The sequence below is a fragment of the Hypomesus nipponensis genome, chromosome 28, assembly GCF_054491055.1.
Source record: "Hypomesus nipponensis isolate SF chromosome 28, ASM5449105v1, whole genome shotgun sequence".
NCBI classification, from domain to species: domain Eukaryota; kingdom Metazoa; phylum Chordata; class Actinopteri; order Osmeriformes; family Osmeridae; genus Hypomesus; species Hypomesus nipponensis.
In genome coordinates this window covers 2,438,538-2,463,113 of record NC_140388.1, presented here as the reverse complement: position 1 = coordinate 2,463,113, position 24,576 = coordinate 2,438,538, and the positions used below count along the sequence as shown (strand labels likewise).

Genomic DNA, 24,576 nt, shown 5'->3' with positions numbered 1-24,576 from the left:
GGCAGCCATTATAGGTTCTCATGAGAAATAAGGCATGTGTACAAAATTCCAGAATTTTGGGACTTATGCGCTGCAAATGGCATCAATTGACAAATGGGGCGCGGCCTGTAGCGCCACCTATTGTCTCAAATGGACCATGTTGGGTGTTGGGTATGGGGTAGTTACTGCGCTGCAGTTTCAACACGCCAAATTTCTCAACTTTTTACATTACTGGTCTAGGGCAGCCATTGACTTCCATGGTACTTCCTCCTCCTACCGGAGGAATTCTAAATATGAGAAAACAGTGTGTGCCGACGCAAGCACATCCAATTACAAGAAGAAGAAAAGGTAGAAACACAGTAGCTTTGCTGCTTGGCCACCAATAAAATGAGACAATACTTTTTACTTGAAGGAACATACCAATTATTTTATTGGAGTGTTTGATATTTTCTTGCACACAATCATAAAATGCACTGCCACACTCTCCAGTTTGAAACTAGCACACATAGAAAATGGATGGAATAACTACTCTGGCTGGTCTCTTCCCTGAGTACAGTGAAAACACATGTTAGAAACTGCTGGGCTGAGTAGGACGGATGGAACTAGCAAGGTTCTAGAAGAGTTCATGAAAGAAGACATTCTTTGCAGAGAAAAGTATTCTGGAATGTTTTCAAATCCATTATTGTGTTCTGTGCATTGTATAAGCAATTGGAACCTTTTACACGTGGACGGTAACTTATCAAGAAACATTCTACTGATTCTGTTTCTATATTAGGAGATGCTGGCAGGATGGTGTGTTGTTAGGCACTGGGCAGGATGTAGTTTGTGGCCATGGCGAGAATGGGGGCACCAGTAGGAACTCCAGGGAACGGACCACTGGAGCCAGCGATGTCAATGTGGGAGTAGGGTAGAGGCTGGTCTGAGTCCTGCCCATACTGAGATAAAGAGTGACAGTTTCTCATATGAACTACAATGAACAATAACAACATCATCAAACAACACGTGTGTGTACCTTGTCTAGGCCAGAGGCCATGATGAGGAAAGCCGCAGGGGTCTGGTGACCTCGGGGGGTTGCGGAGGAAGGTAGGTTGTTGCTCTGCAGGATCTCCTCGTACTCAGACTTCCCCTTGTGAAACTCATAGTCCTCACGTCTGATACTGGACACCTCAAACACGTCTCCCAGCACCTCCCCAGCTACATTACCACCAGGGACACAACACCAGCGATATATAAGTGTACACCTCAAATACTTCCCCCAGCACTACCAACAGGGACACATCAGTAGCTTACCTTTTTGCCACTGCAGAGCATTCCCAGAACGATGGGCAGGCCCATTATCCATGATGATCTGTAGGGAACAGCCTCTCATCACTGACATCACAGATGCTATTCTAGATAATGGCAGTCGTGTGTGAAACAAATGTGTGTCTGTGTAGCAGACAGTGTGTGTGTATATGGCAGTGTGTGTGTGTGTGTGTATGTTTAGCAAACATTGTAAAGCCGCATTTCCACTACAAAAACGTAACCCCGGAACTCAAAGCAAAAACTGAGCTCCTGCTACGGGGTAGTACTTTCCAAATTACAGGAACCTTTAGGGTGGGGCTTGCAGCGTCAAACATTTCAGATTAGTCGAGTACTCTTGGCAGCATTCTAGTATTTCAACCATCTTGTCATTTCTGAGGCAGCAAATAAGTACAATAATAATCTGTTCATGATGCATCTGGACCCTTCTTGCTGCAAGCACACACACATTAAAACATGGAGAACAAATTAACATACAATAGCTGGACCGATGAAGTTGACCAAAGTCCAAACATTTATGCTTGTAGCAGGAGGGCATTATCTGGGTAGTGGAACAGTCTGTTCCACTTCAATCTAATTCAAATTGCTCTGTTTTAGTAGTCTAACATGCACCTTAATATTTATCTCGCATAAATATACATCGAGTTTATTCTCCAAAATATGTAACAAAGCACACAAATCAGCGTACTTTAGTTCATGTTCCGTTTCCAGTATCAAATTACGGGACGAGCCCGCAGCAACTGCAATCAGCGACCGGTAGGGCTGGGCAGTATGGCCTAAACGGTTTATCACGGTATACTTTGTAAGCACTGACGGTATCGGTATTTATCACGATATGTTTGTTATTCTTAAAATGTCATAACAATGCAATCCGCACTGCAGGGGCTAATCTACCGCACACGGATTTGGATTGGGAAACTCCGGTGTGTCACTGTCTCAAGAGTTGAATTTTCCAAATTTTGCAGCGTTTATTTGCCACGGAAAATCGACTTCTCAGTAGCCTACGCGTTAAACAGTAGACGTTTATGGGATTGTAAAAAACTTAAATATTTGTAGAGTTAGCTCTCGCTATAAACAATTAGGCTATTACATGGCTGAATACTCGATTCTGTTGGCCTACAATAAACATACATTGCACAATTCTAACCAACTTGGCATTGGATTTGTCAAACGCATTCTGGTAGATTCATTTTCGTGCACATGCATGGCTTTCAAGTGGTTAAAGAGATTGCTCATGTTCCCACCTTTGGCTAGCACAATTCGACGACACAACTTACAGAGTAAGCTACTGTTTGTTGGTCAATGTCGGATAACTTAAAACCAAATCATTTTCTAATAACAGAGGCTCAATTTTTACAGACCTGCAAACTCCTCAGAGTAAAAAAGGTGACAGTGTACACCTCAAATACTTCTGGCTCGATTTTTTTGTGATTTTAATATGCAAATGACAGATTTCTGAGCGTGACTTAAAGGCCATATTGCAGGTTAAACATCACTGTTGATAAATGGGTACATGAAGCGCTCAACATATGTATATCATTTAAAAAATCTCCAAATGGTGTCTCTAAATGGTGTTAAAGAGCAGTTTTTGTCGTTTTTGGTGTTATCATTAGCATATTAGCGCAATTTGGTGATGACGTCACGTTGGAGAGACGTGGAGGAGACTAGGCATGGATATCCATAAACATAATATAGATATCTATGGAGACTAGCCTCAGATTAGTACTAGAACTATGGTGAATGACTGCAACTCACCAGGACGCTTCACCAACTCCACTCAATCTCCTCGGACCATCTAACTAGATAGAACATTTACATAATTTCTACAGAATTTAACACTTTCTGTTATGTACGCTATTCCAGCTATCTCTACGGACCATGCAGCTAATTTAATGCTCAACATTTGAACACAGGGGCTTATTACTTGAAAGAGGAACTAGGGGTGGTACAATTTCTGCGGGAAATTGTAGGGCGTCCGTTGGTTGCACATGGGTCCGTTTATTATGAAACAAGCCAAACCCCTTTTGAAACTAGCTATTCTAACAATGTTGTCACCAGCATATTTTTCAGATGGAATCGCGATTCAAACAGTACCATCTGCTAACTGAAAATATGCCCCCAAACACGTAAATAATATTTATTAGGGGGAAATGGCTAATTCAAAAGAAGTTTTCTGCACGCGATCATCGTCAGTAAAAAAAAAACGACCATTTGGTCTCAGTCTAGAGCCCTGCATGGAGAAGCTGCATGAAGAAGGTACGAGCCATCTAGCCTAGCAGATGTTGCTAGCCAAAATTCACTGAATGTGCCGGTGTTACGTCCCTACTGATTTCCGAGCTAACTGGTTTCCCAGTGGTGTGTGCACCCATCAGTCTGCCTCTATCACCAGATTCGTCACAAATTCACAAACATAATACCGGTGATTTTCAAGTCAGACCTCATCGCGGCGAATATTGAAGTATAGGCTATGTGCGCACGACATGACCATTTACGACAAAATAAATGGAGACAAAATATAACATTTGCAGGCTCTTGGGATTCGATCGGACTAGAGCAAAACACTTAAGTTACCAAAGGCCCTTGCTTTACACAGTGAGCCATTCCAGCTCATGAAAATTTTCAAAACAGTTATGTACTTAATAACCACCTTGGCCTTCAGGTAACACTTTGATTTGGCTTCTTCTGGAACAACTGGTTGACTACCCGAATGTAGGCTACTAATAATGTATTTGGGGTTTGTTCTGAGGCAATAGTTGTTTTTACCCCGACATCAAAGCTTCTTCTGACACCACGTATTAAAAATTCATTCTGAGAACGTCGCTGTTATTCCAGACAATACGATCAAAATACGCGCAACACAACATGAAAACATTCGTTTCCTATGCGATTTCCTGTTGCCCATGGCTGAGTGTTTCTTCGCTATATCTTTTGAAATCAATTCATTTCATAAGTTTATATTCTGAACAAATGTAGTGATCACTACCATACCTGTCAACATTGGAGTACCAAAATCCGGGAGATGCGGCTTGCTGATAAGACATTAAATTCCTCCGTCCATGTAGCCTACTGTCAGGGACGGACTGGGAGTAAAAAATAGGCCCTGGACTTTGATCCAGACCGGCCCACCAGAACCGGTCCCGTATACGCCACCACAGCGAGCGCCCTGCTAATGCATGCAACTTCTGTGCCTGATGCTAGTTATAGGGACTTCAACGCTTAATGCGAGCGCGAGCGAATTTTTTGTGGCTGATTTGAGCGAAAAAGTTTTTGAGGCTTTATGTAAAACAAACAAACATAGCCGCCTTTTGAATTGGTAAAACATTGTCCAGTGAAGGTAATTACGTTTACGTTTCTTGGCCTGGTTTTCCATCTTTATATTGTCTCTACTAGCTACCTTTCTATATGTCTGTGTAACTGTTGTGTGCATAGACGTTCATTTGGAATAGACCAACTGTCCTGGGGGAAAGGGGGGCCGGCCAACCGTGTTGCTGGCCAACCGTGTCGCTCAATCTTCTGACGAAATTTGTATTAGTTGTAAAAAAATATATAAGGCTAGCGACTTATAAGGCAACCAGAAGTGCTTCGGCCCATCGGGAATTCTCCAGGTGCTCCCAATGGTCAGTCCGCGACTGTGTAGCCTACTGTTAATTTGCAGCTATATATATATATATGTATGTATGTATGTATATGTATGTATATGTATATATATGTATATATATATATATATGTATATATATATGTGTGTATATATATATGTGTATATATATATATGTATATATATGTATATATATGTATATATATGTATATATATATATATATATATATATATATATATGTATATATATGTATATATATATATATATATATATATATATATATATATGTGTATATATATATATATATATATATATATATATGTGTATATATATATATATATATATATATATATATATATATATATATATATATATATGTATGTATGTATGTATGTATGTGTATATATATATATATATATATATATATATATATATATATATATATATATATATATATATATATATATATATATGTTTCATACAAGATCTGGCAACTGGACAACATTGAAATAATATATTGATGTGAATATTTATATAATGAGGTTTGGCCATACAAATTACGGGAGTTTCACGGGAGAAATTACAAAACGGGAGGGGGGCAGGAGATGGGTGTGAAATACGGGAGACTCCCGGCGAAAACGGGAGTGTTGACAGGTATGATCACTACATTACAGCCATTCACGCCATAATAAATGGAAGCTAAGAAAATAAAAGATTCGAGTGGGATTCGATCCCACGAGAAAAACATCCATTGATGGAATCCATTGCATTAACCGACATCGCGAGCTACTGAAGCAAATGGGAATACCAGGAATTCAGTCACAAATTTATTAACCAAGTTGGCCTTCAAATGTTGTTTTGGTTCTTCTGAATCAACTAGTTACCGTAGACACTACCCGAATGTAGGCTATTCATCACGTAGTAGCCTGTATATGTAGTAAAATTCTACCCACATAACAGTACTGAAGGTGTTTTTCTGACCAGCTTCCACATAACTTTGTGAGGTTTCTGTGATACATATATTTGTATTTTATGTCAAACACACAACACTCATGTAATGTCGTTATGAATGGGCGATATAAACGATATGGAATATAAACGATAGAAAATTGGCCTACGATAGAGATTTAAATTATATTGCACTATCGCGATAATGCATGTAGGACGCAATCTACCCAAGAAATTTAGAGACGAGCTGCAACGCATCATCGTATTAATCATCTTGAGTAGCTATGGCTGAAAGCGAAAGCTGGTGAAAAAGACCGGTGCAACATCCATTATTTGTACTTGATTCGTATTTAAGCCGTCCAACGAGCAGCAGCAACCTACTGGGGAGGGTCGTTACACAGAACGTTACACATAACCTTTTTTTGTTTGTTTATGTATTACAGTATATCCTCTTCTACTCTTTCTTAAAAGCCTAACAAATCTATCTCTTTCTCTCCCTGACCCTGTCTTTCTGCTTGAGCAGTACTGGTTGAAACCTCAAAATATTGTAAACAATTTCTGCATACATGCAGGTAGCAACGCTAGTACTAAATAAGTATTTGTTCGGCTACATGATGCCGGGTAAGTAGGGCTTGTGAGACAGCTCACAAAAAGAACGATGGGGAATCCACTTGTTTAGCAGATGAAGACATGTTCGTAGGTACCTAGCGAAGTCACCTCAACTTTCCTAGACTTGTAGCTACGGTAGCTGAAGGCTCGCTGACATTGCAAAGCGTAGTTGCTAGCGTGTGCTGACGTTATGACTGTGTCCGTGTGTATGTGAGAGATGCGTGAGTGACAGAGAGACAGAGGGAGAGCAGGGTAAGGAAATGCAGCTGAACTAATACGCTGATAATACTGCTTATTAAAAAAATAATAAGGAAACGCAATTTCTGGCGGCCGGTGTTGATTCTGTGTGGCGCACCGCCACAAATTAGTCTATGTGTGGGGAAACACTGGGGTCTATGTAACCTGTTCTGAAATGGTTCTATTATAATTTATATATTGTGATATATATCGTTATCGCAAGAGGCTGCAATGTACATCGCAATATGGATTTTAGGCCATATCGCCCATCCCTAAATGCCATCATATTGTCTTTATTATGTGAAGCACGACACTTTTGTATGAAGTACTATAAACAATTATTACATCTCCTTTGAGTACCCCTTTTTACATTTTACTTTATCCTACTTCTGATAATCATGGCAAGGTAACCCTAACAGGTAACCAGCTGTTTTGGATGAACCCCAAACCAAGTAACCTAAAAAGTTACCTGGATGTTAGATGTAATAATTGTTTATAGTACTTTATACAAACATGTGTAGTGCTTCACATAATAAAGACAATATTATATGACGCTGTGTGCTTAAAGATTCTGACGCAAGTGCTAAGATTCCGATTGGCCAAGAGAAAAAGTGCAAGATTCCGATTGGCTCCACACCTGTCAACACTCCCGTTTTCCCCGGGAGTCTCCCGTATTTCACACCCATCTCCTGCCCCCCTCCCGTTTTGTCATTTCTCCCGTGAAACTCCCGTAATTTGTGTGGCCAAACCTCATTATATAAATATTCACATCAATATATTATTTCAATGTTGTCCAGTTGCCAGATCTTGTATGAAACGCATCCTACTCACATACTACATAGGCTATCATACATTTTCAACCCATTTGTAACCGCAACCAGAGCCTGTCTATACATTCTCTGCCGCAACCTACAACCCAGTTGCGCTGTTGATATCTCTGCAGGTAGGCGGGAGAATTTGAAAAATACATGGTTGATTTTTGATACAGAAACACTTGTAGAAATGGCAAAAGTCTCAAGTGGTGCTACGGCAAAAAAAAAAATATATAGCCTAGCTGCAAATTAACAGTAGGCTACACAGTAGCGGACTGGCCATTGGGAGCACCTGGAGAATTCCAGATGGGCCGAAGCACTTCTGGTTGCCTTATAATTCGCTTGCCTTATATATATTTTTTAATACTAATAAAAATTTAGGCAGAAGATTGAGCGACACGGTTGGCCAGCGACACGGTTGGCCAGCAACACGGTTGGCCAGCAACACGGTTGGCCAGCCCCCCTTTCCCCCAGGACAGTTGGTCTATTCCAAATGAACGTCTATGCACACAACAGTGACACTGACATAGAAAGCTAGCTAGTAGAGACAATATAAAGATGGAAAACCAGGCCAAGAAACGTAAACGTAATTACCTTCACTGGACAATGTTTTACAAATTGAAAAAGCGGCTATGTTTGTTTGTTTTACATAAAGCCTCAAAAACCTTTTCGCTCAAATCAGCCACAAAAAATGTGCGCGCTCGCATTAAGCGTTGAAGTCCAGGGCCTATTTATACTCCCAGTCCGTCCCTGACAGTAGGCTACATGGACGGAGGAATTTAATGTCTAATCAGCAAGCCGCATTGACAATTCCCCCCCCCCCCCCCCCAAAAAAAATATATTCTCCCGGATTTTGGTACTCCAATGTTGACAGGTATGATTGGCCCAGATAAATGTCAATTATAAGAATGATCCAATAATGTTTAGCAATTCTAAGCCTGCATGGCAGGCCAAAAAACGGTGATTGTCACCAAAAAGCAACAAGTTTGCAGGTCTGATTTTTGTTTAACCAATTCTTCTTTGTCCGGCAAATCAACCCCACTGGCGTTATTTTCACACATCATTAACGCTTGCTTACACTTGCCAACAAAGGCGCTAGCTTGTTTGTAGACTTTCATTGGCTGGCACGATGCGTGCAGCGTCCATGCTGCATGTTTTTTTTGTAAAAGATACAAATTTGAACTAGCCCACTAGGCAGTATCACTTGACTTATATTTTATACCAAACAGAAATACTTACTAATACATTTATTAATATATCGTGATATCCATGATATGGCAAAATCCATATCATGGCACAACGCAATACCAGTATTCGCGTTCATACCGGTATACCACCCACCCTTAGCGACCGGAACTAAAAGTGTATTTTTCACAATGCTAAAAATAATATTAATGTCAATCTGTTTTCTATTTATATTCTATTTTATATACAATGCTGACGTCAGCTGACTAATTTTCCTAATCATGTGTTAAGTTCCTGCAGTGGAAATTCAGCAAACAATGGGCTGCCGGAACCTTCTAGTTCCTTCAAAAGGTAGTTCTGGGAACTAAAAGCTCCAGAACCTTGCTACATTAATTGTGTGTTTATGCATGTAGCAGCCCCTCAGTTTAACATGAGGTCATGCTCACAGAGTAGTTGGGTCCCATGGCACGGATGGCGTGGCCAGTCAGAGTGGCGATGGTGAAGAGCTGAGGAGACACCTCACGTACCGCCTAGAGAGAGGGGTGTGAGGTGAGGTGTGTGAGGAAGAAAGTGACATTCCCTCATTTGAATAGTCTGTGTTCTGACCTTCTCTTTCATCTCACAGAGCAAGTCCACCATAACCATGCGTCCCTCTGCATCAGTGTTCCCCACACGCACCCTGCGACCTGCACGCGACACCACTAGCTCATCAGCCACGTAGCAGTCTGCGTGCACACACACACACACACACAGGGACAAATCAAAAAACATGGAGACAGAGGGAGTTAAAAAAGAAAGAAAAAGAGATTCCACTGACCTGCCCCTACGCTGTTCCGCACCATGGCCATGGAGCCAACTACTTTCAGATGCTTAGGCTTCATCTTGGCCAGGACCTGGAGTGAGAGGAAGTTAGATCAACATCACCAGTACTACCAGAGTAAGAACAACACTACCCATGCTACTACAGGTAACAGTGGAGGCAATAGACCAGCCTCACTGACAATAACTGACCTGGAAGAAGCCAGCTACAGCTGCTGCTCCACACTTGTCCCTGTGCATCCCCGCCATGATGCCTCCAGCCTTGATGTCTGCTCCTCCCGTGTCATAGGTGATTCCCTAATGTAGGCACGTGCAAATACATTAGAGCATAACAGGAGGTGATATACTTATGTTGGTGTTGGGGTCTCAGCTCTGTATTTGGGTCAGAGTCCCAAGTCTTATGTGGTGGGCTAGGTTCCCAGGTACTAAAGCAGCAGTGTTCTCACCTTGCCCACCAGCATGAGGGTGGTTTGGATCGGGCCTTCTCCACAGTACTGCAGCTTCACCACTCTGGCCTGGTGGCGGGGCACCGCTGTGAATAGGCACTCACATTACAACAACACTCAGGAGAGCAACTTCACTCAACAGCGCTAGTAATGGATTAATTGATAAAAAGCTTGCTGATGGGTGATTGGTGGTAGTCTACCATTGGCACAACGGTTGACAGCAGCCAGGCAGGGGTACTCTTTTTCCAGCACCTTCAGCTCACTCACCACCTCCACCTTTGGAAGAACATGAGGTCAGACCTCCTTACAGAACATGGTGTCCGACCAGGGACGGACTGGCCTTCTGGAACACCGGGTGTTTTCCCAGTTGGCCGCTTAACAACTGGGGTAAATTTAGGGTCAGACCACACTTCAATAACAAGTTTGAGTTCATAATATCTGTGACCACGTAACCGCATGCAACTTTTGTGGACGAGGCGAGCTGTAGAGCTGCTAGTTGCAGCTAAAAATAAAGTGCTGTGTGCCTGACTGGCCCAGGCGAATTAACTTGATATTGCCAGACCAATTCACAATTGCGTATTAAGTCTGGAACCTCTCAGTTCCATTTTTAACCCATGGGTTAGGAAAATACGTCATCTTGGGTGTTTACAAAAATGCCTGAAAAGGCACTCCAGTCATCACATCAACCACCCCCGACAAGAAGTGAGAGGTACTTTGCTGAAGCAGGGCTCATAACATTAAAGATCTAACATTGTAACATTTTACACATGAGAAGTGTAAAAAATATTTTTGGTTCATTAGGACACTACAACAGGACTATGACCAACTATGACCACCATAGTCTAGATGAGGGTTCCCCAATTAGATTTCCAAAAGGGCTAAATTTGGTCAGGCATGCCAAGCAAAGGGCCAACATATTTTCTTTGGGCGACAGTTTTCTGCGCGGATGTCACTTCTATTATGATTTTATAATTATTAGTAGTGGTGTTAGGAGTCACACAAGAGAACATTTTTCTCTTGAAACAAAATGATTACAAAACCGACATATAATTATGAAATTTCCCTGGAACATATTCTGTGCAAAGTCAGCAAACAAAAAGTCCAGGGGCCTCATGTATAAAGGATTGTGCAGCTTTCATACCAGAAGATGGCGTACAGCCAAAACTCGAAAAGTACCTACGCACAGAAATATTCACATGTATAAAACCGGTCGTACGCCAGGTCCTGCGCACCTTTCCTTTATAAATCACAATCAACGTGAGATTGACCGCACGCAAACGAGCCACTGACCCCGCCTTGCCTACTCCCATATGCAGATGGACTGTAAATGCACTCCTGAGGTAATTTCTTTGTCTGAATTACCGTACTTCTTTGAATAACCGCCCTCAAATAAACGCCGCACCAAAAATGAACGTTAAACTCTGCTGCGTTTATTTTAAGAAATATGGTGACTGTGAGATAGAGGTTCTGACAACCGAGTGTGGAGGCGAGAAAATATGTTCTCTTTGGCGGCCTGTCATCAGGTATTAGCGACAAAAGAAAGTCGGCGGAGTGGAAAACTGTCACTATTTGCGCCCTTTCTTGTTTTTAACCTGTATCACTTTGAGATTTAGCTAAATGTAAAGTGCATTACAAATAACATTATTATTATTATTATAGGGCCATAAATGCTGTGGGTTCAGTGAACCGGACCATGGCAGAAATTAAGAAGAAATGGTCCGATGTAAAACTTTAAATGAAGAAACGAGTGGTGGCGCATCGTAACAGCATGGCAGCTATAGGGTTAGCGTGACATGCATTTCCTGAGTGATTTTGTTGTTAGTTTGACACCCTCAAGTTTAACAGAAGTTATTAAGCGGTGGCGGATTAAACAGAAGGCTATATAGCATTTCCGTTTTGGGTTTGGGCATTTTGATGTGATCATCCACATTAATGATCAAACTTTTATTTTTATGTTTTTTGAAAAGTGAACGTCATAAACGTAGTAGTGGAAACTTTATTCTGTAATATATTGTGAGTTTCGGCACTTTTCAGTTCGAATTTGCCACGTTACAGAGCCAGACAAGACTTTACGGACGGCCCGCACATTCTCACGTCAAGTAAATCTTTATACATCAAAGTGTGCGTGAAAACCAGCATACGCAAGCTTTTTGTGCGTACGCAACGTTTATACACGAGGCCCCTGCAAACACAACAGACAGCTGTTCCATTTCGTTTCGGTCATAGGGCGAGTCTATTGCTATAGTGAAAATGTTTCTGTTTTCCTCAAATCGGTGAGTAGACTGGAAAAACACTCCTCTGCTAAAACTTCGACTCTTCTGATTGCCGTGTTAGCCGACAGCGGTACTTGCTTCAACAACTTTGATTGTTTTCTCTTGGTTTAAAACTTAGGCAGCCATGTCGATTGCACATTGTTTAATTAACTCGGCAATCGGCGAATGGCTTGCCAAAGCTAGGACTCATTGTTTTACACATAGTTAAAACCGAGTGCTTGTATGGTGTTAACATGCTTGCAATTTTTTGTTTGCGCTGCTCAGATTTTTCTGGGTAGTTTGCATTAAAACTGGCAGCATGAAGAAAGTTAAAGCTGTCAGCGTGGGCCAGACATTTGGCTCTTGGGGGCTGGATCTAGCCCGCGGGCCGCTAATTGGGGTTGGCTGGTCTAGATAATTAATAGGAAACACTTGGGTGACATGAGGTCAGACTTCCATACAAGATGACCAAGTGTTAATTGCATTTCTGGTACCTGAACAGGGCTGTCCTTAAATAGAGTCTGGACATATTCAGTCACACGAGGAGCAGCCATACGCTCTGGATCTGACCCTCCGATGTCCCGGCACACCAGCCTGAGAGGGTGGAGGGGGCAGCAGAGAAAAGAGGATAGGGGCAGCGAGAGGGGGGAGGGAAAGACAGGGGCAAGGAAGTGAAATGGAGAGAAGTGGCAAGGATGACAGAAATGAAGAGAAGGGGGATGGACAGACAGTTGGAGAGAAGAAAGGAGGACCAGAGAGGGAAAGAAAGATAAAAGGTAAGGTGTGGTTACACACACATTCAAAATATCCAGTAACCAAGACTCTGGTTTTACATGTTGTGAATTACTTCTTCAAATCACAACTTATTTCTGATGACCGTCTCACCTGCCACCCTCAAGAGCAGAGGCCAGGTCCACCAGTATCTGTCCCTGGGCCTGCTGGGCCACCCACAGTCCCAGGACACACACCTTGTATGGGCTGGGCTTCAGACTTGCCTCCCTCACCTCCAGAGGCTGGGGAACACAGGTACACACTGCTCTGAGCATCCAATCAGACAGTACAGTGTAAATGTGTGCGCATATGAGTGTCTGCATGCATCTCACCATGTAGAGAGCATGCAAGGCCCCCAGGGCAGCCACCAGGGTGCTCCTCTTGTAGCTGCTGTGGCATGGACAGATAAGAAGAGGGCGCTGCATGCCTGCTTTCATGGCCCTGAGGGAGAAAGACAAATGATTAAATGTTTAAAACTCTCTGCTGCAAACCAGGTTTGACCAGGTCTTAGATGGCATGACTGACCGTAGACAATGCAGTCTCAGGTCACTGACCGTTTGATACCACTAATGGCAGCATCACTGAAGCGTCTGATGTCATCGTAGTCACGGATAACAGGGCCAGTAGAGGAAAACACAAGGCGGTTACCAGGGAGACCAGGGACCTTCAACACCACAACCTCCTCCCCTAGACCACTGTCAACCTGGGGGGGGGGGGGGGGGTTAATATTCACCATGTGTCCTCTTTATATTCCAACAGAGTGCAGTGTCACATTGACATTGTTTGGATAAGCATTGACATAAAATTTGAAGTTGAGTTTCCTACGAATATCTCAACTGGGCACTCTGCAAAGTTCATATTTTGCAGGTGTCCTTTTTATAATTCAACGGAGTGCAGTACCGCGATGGAACTAATGCGATTAACAAATGCATTCGCAATTAAAAGAAACTAAGCAGGGAAAATAGGGAAATTCGCTTGTACAACCGATAATCATCTGCTTTCAAAGGAGCTGGCTAGCAAACAGAACGACAATATAAAGTGGATATACTTTCAGTATAGATCAGTGAATTTTGTTGCATAAATGAATATGTTTACTGATGTCAAAACTGCTGTTTGTAGTGGTAAGACAATTTAACAGAACCAATATAGTACATTTTGATCAACATAAGCAATTTATAACATAGGAAACAGAGGACAAATTAAGGCTACATAACCATTTGCATGAATGTAGACTACCAAAGCATTGGCAATTTGACGAGAATAGATGTGGTTGTTGAACAAGTACTTGAGAGATGAGAATTTTAATAGTGATCTGGAAAATATAGGTACCAAAAGCACTGAGAAGAACTGTCATCAACAGCTGCATCATGAAGATATGCATCGTATGAATGTGAATGAATACTGGTAACAAATGTTGGTGGTGGTCGGAGGGGCCGTAGGCGCTGATTGGCAGCCACGCTTCCGTACCACCACCGGTTTGACTGTGTCTGAATGAATGCTGGACTCTGTAAAGCGACTTTGAGTACCTTGAAAAGCACTATATAAATAAAATGTAGTATTATTATCATCATCATCATCATGGGCACTGCTCACAGGGGCACACTATAATTCCAGAAATCTGTGTCACCGACATCATCGTGGACACTGTGCCCTACCTGGGTGTGTGTGCCACCAATTTTATCACAGGCACTATGCACTATCTATAGTTCAAGGAATCTGTATTAGTGTGTCGTTAGTGTCGTTATCCAGTTCCAGCACTCTGTGTTCCACCCTCCCACAGACCAAAGTCGGACATCCTGATTTTTGCTCCATGGTACTGATACAGAAGAGGGAGACACTGAGCTGTCTCTCAGAGTTGTGTTGCGGGGTTGGTTAGGTCAAATACTCTCTGCTTAAGCATTAATAAAGGCTAATGTGGCTAGATGGCTTGTCTTAGTGCCACCTTTCTTGATACCTGGTAGAGTTGTTGTTTTTCTTCACCACTACACATAGCACATACACTGGTATAAATATGTCATGTTGTTGTTTGTGTGTACCTACAGAGCTGTAGTCCTGCAGAGGTGCTTTCAAGCATTCCAATTCTTGGGGCAGAGTTTCATGGTTCTGGGTGACCAACAAGATGCCATCGTAACTGGAGAGGGGTTAAGAAAAACACGGTTAGAAAGAGACACATGCACACACACATTCATTATAATATTACTTACTTTTGGTTCTTGCAGTCAGTGGTCCACTCAATTGGCTGGACACTGGAAATAAAAACATTGATCAAATCAAAGCACACTTTAATGCTGTAGTAGAAGGTTCAGTCAAACAAGCTATGTTTAGCCTGTGGAGGATGACTGCTCGTGTCTAAGCATAGGACTGGAACACCATTGTAGTCTGACAGGGTACCAGGGGAAATAGGTCAAAGTCTACCGTCCTCTCTGTCTTCATTGTAGACCAATAATAGGAAGGCTAGCACTGCAAAGGGATAAAAACCTGTGCAGCACCATCTCTCTGAAATACTCAGGTTTCATTGTTGGAGATTTAACGGGTGAAGATCTCCCCACCCTCAGCCAAGCACCATCGTTTTCCTTTAGGTGCACCTCAGAAGATAAGCAATCAAGCTAGCTATGCTTGATTAAAAAACGTAAAGCAAAACATTAGTTAAGCTCATAGTTGTTTATGATAAATCAGAGGTTTAGTCTCTTACCGAGTGCACATTGTTGGCCTTGCGACGTCTCCACAGGAAGAAGTAACCGTCAGCTGACATACACTCCCTTGTTCACGTGACGCAATGGGTGTGTTCGACTTCAGGCAGCGCCGGCGTCGCCTGCAGCCGCCGGCTGCCTTGAAGCTGGGAATACCATTGGCGGCTTCAAGTCAGCCGGGCTGCAGGCGACGCCGGCGCTGCATGAAGTCGAACACACCTATTGCGTCACGTGAACAAGGGAGTGTATGTCAGCTGACGGTTACATCTTCCTGTGGAGACGTTGCAAGGCCAACAAGGCCTATTAATTGGTGCGTTCCACATGACCCGACTTCATGCGGCGCCGCAGCCGGCTGCAGGCGGCTGACTTGAGACAGTGAATTCTGGCAGAGAATGTCTAATATAGAGAACTGCCACTCTCTGGAAACTTCCGGGTTCTGAACTGGTTGAAGTTCCATGTGAGGGCGCTAACGAGCGAGTGCAGAATGAATGGAGGTCTATGGAGCTATACCCCTCAAAATCCACTTTTCTCAGGATATAATTTTTTGTCTAGTAATTTGAATTCTGAATTCGAAAGGGTAGGCAAAAAAATACACACTGCTGGCTGTTAGTTTTTTTTAAAGTTGCCTTTCTGTTCCAAAAAGCTTTTGAAAATGTAATTGACGTCATATACATCATACGACCAGAGCTACTGCTTTATGGCAAGCTCTGGTCACTTACTTTTTTCTCTCGGGGCATCGACAACACAGCTGACAGGTTAGGCTCTTCCTGTCAATACACATGCTAGAAAGAGTTTTGGCTTGCTAATGTTGTTGCTAATGTTGCTAATGCTCTGACATTCTGATTCCGCTTCGGATGCCATCAAGCAAGAGCTCTGGTCGTATCAGTCCTTCACTAACCAATCAACATTCATTAGCAGAATGCTAGCGTGTTATAGGCAACAACGACTCACAATGTAAGAAATCAATAGGACATAAGTACTCGTTCATTCAACTTTCGACCTATAATCCGTGTTGAACATGCAAAAACTACAATCAAATCGGAGATTTATCAACGACAATCAGGCAAAAGAGACAAATGTAGCCGTTTAGCTCCATAGACTCCCATTCAACATGCACTCGCTCGCGATCACTCCCAGTGGAACTCTGGTGGAACTGCAACCAAATTCGGTACAATGGGGCTTAATAGGGAGTGGCAAGGCTCTCCTTAAGCAGGCTCTGATTCTGGTTAGACTTTTTGTCCGACTTGAGACGGCGCCGAGGATACGTCACTGTGACGTCTCCAACAAAGTACCGTGAGATCGATTCGAGAACTGCCGGCTGTGTAGCCGAGCGCATTTTCTCAAGAGCAACTGCACGGGTTCAAGTGACGACACAGCTATTTCATGATTGGCCAGACTCACACACGACAACTTCGACGCATGTTTTGTAATATTCGGACACCTTCAGCCAACCTTCAGCCAACTCTCAAAAAAGTTTAATTGAATAAAACATTTGTTGAAGAAAAGGTTTTAGTCAGCGTCTTCACTAACGGAAAGGCCAAGTTAAATTATAAATAAAGTAAAGAAAGCAAACAGCGCTTATCGTCGTATCATGCAGCCGCAGTCCATGTCGAACGCACCTATTCTCACACAGAGTGTATTATGGGAGTTGTAGGCGTTTATCGGAAATATTAAACATTTCTTCCCAATCAAAACACCCAGTGGCTTTCCTATAAAATGTTGTCAATTGTACCATAATCAGTTTCATGGTTATGTTTATGGTACTACTATTGTACTACATCATTTAGCCCTACAAAAGGCTGAACCAGGAACTATGCCCTCCGTACTTTGACAGAGCCTTGCTTTTCCAACAGAGGGGGAGGGGAGAGTGCAACAGAGGGGAGTGACAGTTTCAGTCCAAAGTGCAATGTCAAGTTTGTACAATGTGCTTTGCATACCATAAAAGTAAACATTCCCTAGTCAGCATTGAACTTTATCTGTGCAGGAGATAAGGCGCTTTAGTTTTTGCACAGAGCGGTGTGATCAGGTAGGCGACATTTGCCCTGCTGAAGTCTTGTGTGCCTTTGTTCCCTTTCTCTGATTAATTAGTAATGTATCTGCAGTTGTGGGTCTAGATTAGACCGTTTTGAATGTATCCTTCCCAACACTGTCTATGTCTAGTAGACAGTGTTGGGAAGGATACATTCAAAACGTATTTCGTTAGAGAATACATGCCCCAAAATGTATTTTGTAAGTATTCCGTTACGTTACTGAATACTTGGATTACTTCCACATTGAATTGCATTTTATAAGTGCATGAATGCGACCATCAAGCTGCTTACTAAAATGCGTTTCCTGATAACGATGGATCTTGGTTGTTACAAGGTTCTCTACGAGCAAAATAACGAACCAACGTTATTTTTACGTGCGTTTCCCGAACATGCTCGTAAGGAGAACCCTTTGTACGTGTCTCTTAAGAACTACTTCAGAGTGGATGATAAGCATGCATTGGCCAACCATGGTGCATGAGTTTGCATCCCTTGTGCATGTGATGGCCATGCATTGGCTTAGCCAATAGCATTGCAGAAGGAAAGAACGAGAGGCAATGACATGGAAGCGATAGATGTAGTTGTTAGTACAGTGTAGGAACCACCAGATAGAAGTTCTGGGAAATGCATGGAGTTGCCTTAACTTATTTAGAGAGTGAATAAACTCTCTTTAACAGAATACAGTTACTCATAATTTGTATTCTGAATATGTATCGCCGGTGCATGTATTTCGTTACCCCCCAACACTGAGTATAGATAAGATGGTGGTACCTTATATCATATCTGCAGTTAAAGACATTGATGACAAAGTGCTCCTCGATAATCAAGACTGAAGCCTTGTTTTCTTTCTCTCCATGTCCACTTTTCCAACTTCTCCCTGCCTGCTTCCATACTCATTCTGTCTTCTACACCGATTGTCTCCCACCTCAATTTTTAAAAAATCCTTTGAACCTTTGATCTCAGTAGTGGACGCTAATCCTCTCACCTTGCTGATTTTGAGAGGATTCTCTGATAGGCTGTTCAAAATTACAGGACAGTGGAGCATCTACGTGGTGCAGCAATGCGGTTGGTGCAGTTCCAGTGCAGCAATGATGACGGTGGAGTCAGGGTGGGCGTGGAGCAGAGTGAAGGGCTTGGTGTGGTGGACCTCAAGGCCTTCGATGCCTCCATACCTTCCACCATGATAGAGTTCCTAGAGATGGGCCATAAGGGCATGGAGTGTGCTCAGAGGTACATAGCATACTTCTGACAGATCCTCAACACCATGCCCTCATCCCCACCCTTCCAAATCCATGTTTTTGTCTGCCTATTCTCAGTCAGAAAATAATTTTATTAAGACACATAGTAGTGAACTCATTACCTTAGATTCAGATATCCAACCTACCTTTCCCCCACCTAGGGCCCTGTCCTCTGGCCAGTGTATAGTGCCTAGGTCGGAGGTGAGGTTGCTACCCCCGGTCTTGGCCCCAGAGAAGGTGGTGTGCGTGGGCATGAACTACCGGGACCATTGCCTGGAGCAGAATGCCCCCATCCCCAAGGAGCCAATAATCTTCAGCAAATTCTCCAGCTGCATCACCGGCCCCTACGACAACATCACACTGCCGGATGAGAGCCAGGTGAAGGAGGGAAGAAAGGAGAGAGATAGATAAATTAGAAAAATTGGGGGAAGAGGAAAGGAGAGCAAGAAAGAGGATTAAGACATGTCATTACTTCATGGTTAAGCTCTGTAGAGTGAGCTACTCTGGCAGGTGTAGTAGAAACAAGAGATTGGAAGAAGCATACATTTGTATCAAGCATGGCTTTCCCCAGATTTGGGCTCACAGAGTAGCAGGGACCAGGAGGGAGATCAATACTTTTCTTCTGCATTTCTGATTGAAGGAGGTGGACTGGGAGGTGGAGCTAGCCTTTGTGATTGGACGGAGAGGGAAACACATCAAGGTGAGTCTGATACTTGACGCAGATCGTCATTGCATTGAAGTTTGCAAAACTGAGATACGGTCATTGACGTATTTAACTTTGGACTTGCCCGTTCTTGCGCAGAACAGTGGATTGCCAATAAATCGCCAAAAATAATATTAGTCTTGCCTTCAGAAGCTTTTGTTAAACACACCCATTATTCTTTTGTTGATCGTGTCATCAAGCCAGACTGCTTTTGTGGGACAATGAAGGTCCTCAGTGACTCTATATGTTTCACCCCCACTTACATTTGATAGAAACGTCTTGTAGCCAATATGGTTCTTCGAATATTCCCCTTTCAAAGGCAAATGTCCAATAAAATATATTTTAGACACAGTTCTCAAGCTTTTATTTATTACATTATTACCAAGTCTTGTTAGATCACGTTATATCCATTAATAGGCATTTGGTTTTGTAGGATGAACATATAAAACACATGGCCATATTTCTACACTGATGTTAAATTGAAGGCAGTGTGAAGAAAGTAAGCTATGCTAAGTCTGCATTATGGAAGATTTCGGTTTCCAAAATAACTATAAAGCTTTCTTTGCCTGGCGAGAACAAAGATGGAGCTGTTCATGCTAACAGTTTATTTCATTCGATACAATGCGTTGGAAATCATACTCATATCACAAAGAAAAAAAGCAACCTATGTGATGAGTTCCATCTAGAATAGCCCTATATTTAGCCCTATAGCCTATTTCTAAAAAACAAGTGAAAGGAATACTATACAGTGACAGAATACATTTCCGTTAAGTTTGCATCATGTGTCTGATTCTCATCGGACTTCTTCTACCCCATTCTGCCACTGCAATGCCTTAGCTCACCAGCTCGTATCATAGGCTCGTAACCATATCAATCTATGCTCGCGACTGGTTGTCACAAAGTATGACGTGTACAGCTAGTTGCAAGCGTGCATGAGGCGGCATGAGGTCTCGGAGCTAGGGAAAAAAAGAGACACTGTTTAAAGCTAGACCCGAAGACAGGGAAGTGGAAAGATGGCTGCGTCCAGTCTCGCGCTCTCACTTGCCTCACTGCGCCACTGAGCACTTTTCATAGAAATGAATGGGGACGCCATCTTGGAAGACAGAAGTAGCTGTCTCTAGTTATATTAACTCTATGACATCAGTGCTTGGCCCGGCATCTTCCACATTAGCTAAGGCTAAGGGGTTTGCTTTGCGTTTAGGTGGTATTTGAGACTAGAAGAACTCGTACAGTAAACTAATTCCGCATCACACAAGGTGCAAACAACTGTAGTCTTGTCGAGGTTTCCATTGGGAAGCTTCTTAAAAATAAATTTTCCCTGAAGCAAACCCAGGCGGCTTCATAGCTGCATCCATGTTACCACATCACGTTTGTGAGGGAATTTCATACACAAGGCATACACACAGGTTCGAAGACTCGTTCTCGCCCCCTACAGTGCAATTCGTTTAGGTAGCCTATACATCCGCGCTAAAATATAAAGGTGAAAGTCATCATAGCTTGGGTAGTATAGACCCAGCTTCCAACCCAACTTTGAGAATAGATTAACGGCGATATTTTTTTTATCGCCCATAGATACATCATGTGAACTTTACGAATATCAATGCTATTAGTACTGTATAGTATACTGTATAGCGTTCCTTTCACTTTGTTTTTAGAAATATAGGCCTATTCTAGATGGAAAATAGCCATTTTGGTTCCCTACGCATAATTCCTTTATGATGCTCCCCCCCCCACCACCACCACCACCACCACCACAGCTGCCCTGTCAATGCATCCACATTCTGTGTTTGATATGATGCTAGTTACGGAGTAAATACGAGCGCGCAATGTTCTGGGGCCTTTATTTGACTGCATAATAGTTTTTGGAGCATAAACAAAATATGTTAAATAAACAGCCGTTTTTCAATTGGTAAAACCTTGTCTAGTGAAGGTGATGTAATTTTGTCTCTTAATTTTTCAGCTCCATCCTTACGTTTCTTAGCATGGTTTTCCAAATTAATAAAAAAACATTTAAAACTGAAAGCATGCAGCCAAGGAGCTCTCCACCTTTATTACTCATTTAAAAACTATTTGGCGAGGCCATGGAGAATGACTTCCGAACGGCTTCAAAAAGGTTCTGGACCACCATCCGGCGACTCAGGAGGGGGAAGCAGTGCTCTGTCAACACTGTATACGGTGGGGACGGTGCGCTGCTGACTTCGACGGGGGACGTCCTGGATCGGTGGAAGGAATACTTTGAAGACCTCCTTAATTCCACCAACACGCTTTCCGACGCGGAGGCAGAGTCTGGGGACATCGGGGGGGGCCCTTCTATCTCTGGGGCCGAGGTCGCCGAGGTGGTTGAAAAGCTCCGCGGTGGCAGGGCCCCTGGGGTGGACGAGGTCCGCCCGGAGTTCCTTAAGGCTCTTGATGTTGTAGGGCTGTCTTGGTTGACACGACTCTGCAACATCGCGTGGACATCGGGGACAGTGCCTCTGGACTGGCAGACCGGGGTGGTGGTTCCCCTCTTTAAAAAGGGGGACCGGAGGGTGTGCTCCAACTTTAGGGGGATCACACTCCTCAGCCTCCCTGGGAAAGTCTATTCAGGGGTCCTGGAGAGGAGGGTCCGCCGGATTGTCGAACCTCGGATTCAGGAGGAGCAATGTGGTTTTCGTCCTGGCCGTGGAACAGTGGACCAGCTCTATACCCTCCGCGGAGTCCTGGAGGGTACATGGGAGTTCGCCCAACCAGTCTACACATGTTTTGTGGATTTGGAAAAGGCGTTCGACCGTGTCCCTCGGGGGCTCATGTGGGGGGTGCTCCGAGAGTACGGGGTACCGGATTCCCTGATCGGGGCTGTCCGGTCCCTGTACGACCGGTGCCAGAGTTTGGTCCGCATTGCCGGTAGTAAGTCGAACTTGTTTCCGGTGAGGGTTGGACTCCGCCAGGGCTGCCCTATGTCACCGATTCTGTTCATTACCTATATGGACAGGATTTCTAGGCGCAGCCAGGGTGTTGAGGGGGTCCGGTTTGGTGACCTCAGGATCGGGTCGCTGCTTTTTGCAGATGATGTGGTCCTGTTGGCTTCATCGGGCCGTGACCTTCAGCTCTCACTGGAGCGGTTCGCAACCGAATGTGAAGCGGCTGGGATGCGAATCAGCACCTCCAAATCTGAGGCCATGGTTATCGACCGGAAAAGGGTGGAGTGCCATCTCCGGGTCGGGGAGGAGATCCTGAACCAAGTGGAGGAGTTCAAGTATCTCGGGGTCTTGTTCACGAGTGAGGGAAGAATGGAGCGCGAGGTCGACAGGCGGATCGGTGCGGCGTCCGCAGTGATGCGGGCTCTGCATCGGTCCGTCGTGGTGAAGAAGGAGCTGAGTCGAAAGGCGAAGCTCTCTATTTACCAGTCGATCTACGTTCCTACCCTCACCTATGGTCACGAACTATGGGTAGTGACCGAAAGAACGAGATCGCGAATACAAGCGGCCGAAATGAGCTTTCTCCGCAGGGTGTCCGGGCTCTCCCTTAGAGATAGGGTGAGAAGCTCGGTCATCCGGGAGGGGCTCAGAGTAGAACCGCTGCTCCTCCGCGTCGAGAGGAGCCAGCTGAGGTGGCTCGGGCATCTGATTAGGATGCCTCCTGGACGCCTCCCTGGTGAGGTGTTCCGGGCACGTCCCACTGGGAAGAGGCCCCGGGGAAGACCCAGGACACGCTGGAGGGACTATGTCACTCGGCTGGCCTGGGAACGCCTCGGGGTCCCCCAGGAAGAGGTGGTGGAAGTGGCCGGGGAGAGGGAAGCCTGGGCCTCCCTGCTTAGGTCGTTGCCCCCGCGACCCGATCCCCGGACAAGCGGCAGATGACGACGACGACGAAAACTATTTGATCAATTGAATATAAAAGCAGCATAGAATGTACAGTAAAGTAACATCTAGCTGGCGTCAGTTATTTTCAAATGCATAGATAATGTTTAACAGTAAAATCTAAATTTATTTGCACCTAACATATTTGAGTGTGCTAAAATTAGCAATAACGTCAGCTAGTTCGAGGTGTTTGCATAGGCTAACTATAAGTTAGCAGCACATTTCCCGTATTTAACAATAATTAAACATGGACTTGCTTGAAAGTGATGCACGGGCATCATCTCGCAGTTGATTTCTTTTTCTGCCCCTGACTCCTGTTGTCTTTTTGAGGCCATTTTCGAAAAGTTTACCTTGCCTACTGTCAAAGTTCGTCAGGCCACTGAGATAGGAAAGGGCACCCACGGCGAGCTTGGAAAGTTGAGTGTGGATTAGTTTTTTTTGTGTGGGGGGGGCACCATCATAACGTTTTTTGAGCAATTAAATATATCTCATGTTTAGCCTGTTTTGTGATATACATGCCTAAAAGGTGCGTAATATTTATATAGGCCTACTGAAATAATATCTGCATTATAATTATAATAACTATGATGATTCTTCAGTTGGCAATTTTTTGGTGCCCCCTCAGGGGGCGATTAATCGCATTAATGTCATAGTTAACTCGCGATTAATCACAATTAATCGCACATTTTTATCTATTCTAAATGTCCCTGATTTATTTTTGTCCCAATCTTTTTTCAAATTTTAATGCTCTTATCAACATAGAAAAGTGGTTCGGATTGCTTTGTGCAAATATTTTTTTTATTGAAAACAACATTGCAATCGCCTGGCTTTGACGAGGGGGCAGAGAATTCGCATCAGCTGTGTGCTTGGCCATCAAGTGGTATTTCAGACTGGACGTGCTGCGATGATAGCTCAGTTTACAACGACAAAACACACAGATCACTGGTCTTGTCAATAGAACCATTTGGCAACTTTTTAAAAGCAAACTTTCCATTCAGAATCTTATTGGCATCCATTTCGGCATCTCGCGCTCGTCATCCACTCAAAACGTAACGTTAGCCTACTACCAGAGAATGTCTAATATCCGTAAACGGGCTCTGCTGCTACTCTTTAGCCAGCTCGC

The 24,576-nt window shown here is 43.6% G+C and overlaps 2 protein-coding genes across 7 annotated transcripts in view; one reads left to right on the top strand and one right to left on the bottom strand.

Annotated features, from left to right (window-relative positions):
• Window positions 1–378: 378 nt before the first annotated feature.
• Window positions 379–15,747, bottom strand: LOC146219480 (putative aminopeptidase W07G4.4). Its single transcript, XM_084695254.1, has 16 exons — window positions 15,649–15,747; window positions 15,161–15,202; window positions 14,997–15,087; window positions 13,511–13,659; window positions 13,289–13,397; window positions 13,071–13,198; window positions 12,680–12,779; window positions 10,134–10,209; window positions 9,934–10,019; window positions 9,680–9,784; window positions 9,486–9,561; window positions 9,275–9,393; window positions 9,115–9,198; window positions 1,270–1,327; window positions 992–1,173; window positions 379–914 (listed from the first exon to the last, which is right to left on the bottom strand). Exons 1-16 carry the CDS (start codon window positions 15,657–15,659, stop codon window positions 780–782), a joined length of 1,551 nt encoding a protein of 516 aa, XP_084551380.1. The 5' UTR covers window positions 15,660–15,747; the 3' UTR covers window positions 379–779.
• Window positions 15,748–16,385: 638 nt separating this feature from the next.
• The window catches only part of fahd2a (fumarylacetoacetate hydrolase domain containing 2A), a 32,635-nt gene continuing 24,444 nt past the window's right edge, over window positions 16,386–24,576 (top strand). The window contains exons 1-4 of one of the 6 annotated variants that reach the window (XM_084695258.1): window positions 16,386–16,401; window positions 18,706–18,903; window positions 19,073–19,289; window positions 19,552–19,611. In XM_084695258.1, the coding sequence (XP_084551384.1) occupies window positions 18,734–18,903; window positions 19,073–19,289; window positions 19,552–19,611 (447 nt within the window). In that variant the 5' untranslated portion in view covers window positions 16,386–16,401; window positions 18,706–18,733. Of the gene's footprint in view, window positions 16,402–17,513; window positions 17,673–18,639; window positions 18,904–19,072; window positions 19,290–19,551; window positions 19,612–24,576 lie in introns of those variants that run through there. The other 5 variants (XM_084695260.1, XM_084695259.1, XM_084695255.1 and 2 more) reach the window with 5 other exon arrangements.

Excerpts from the sequence above, each read along its gene's own strand:
- LOC146219480 (XM_084695254.1), bottom strand. Across the intron at positions 15,088-15,160 it reads ACTGACTGCAAGAACCAAAA|TTACGATGGCATCTTGTTGG; the intron begins GTAAGTAATATT and ends ACCCCTCTCCAG. Across the intron at positions 1,174-1,269 it reads TGCTCTGCAGTGGCAAAAAG|CTGGGGAGGTGCTGGGAGAC; the intron begins GTAAGCTACTGA and ends GTGGTAATGTAG.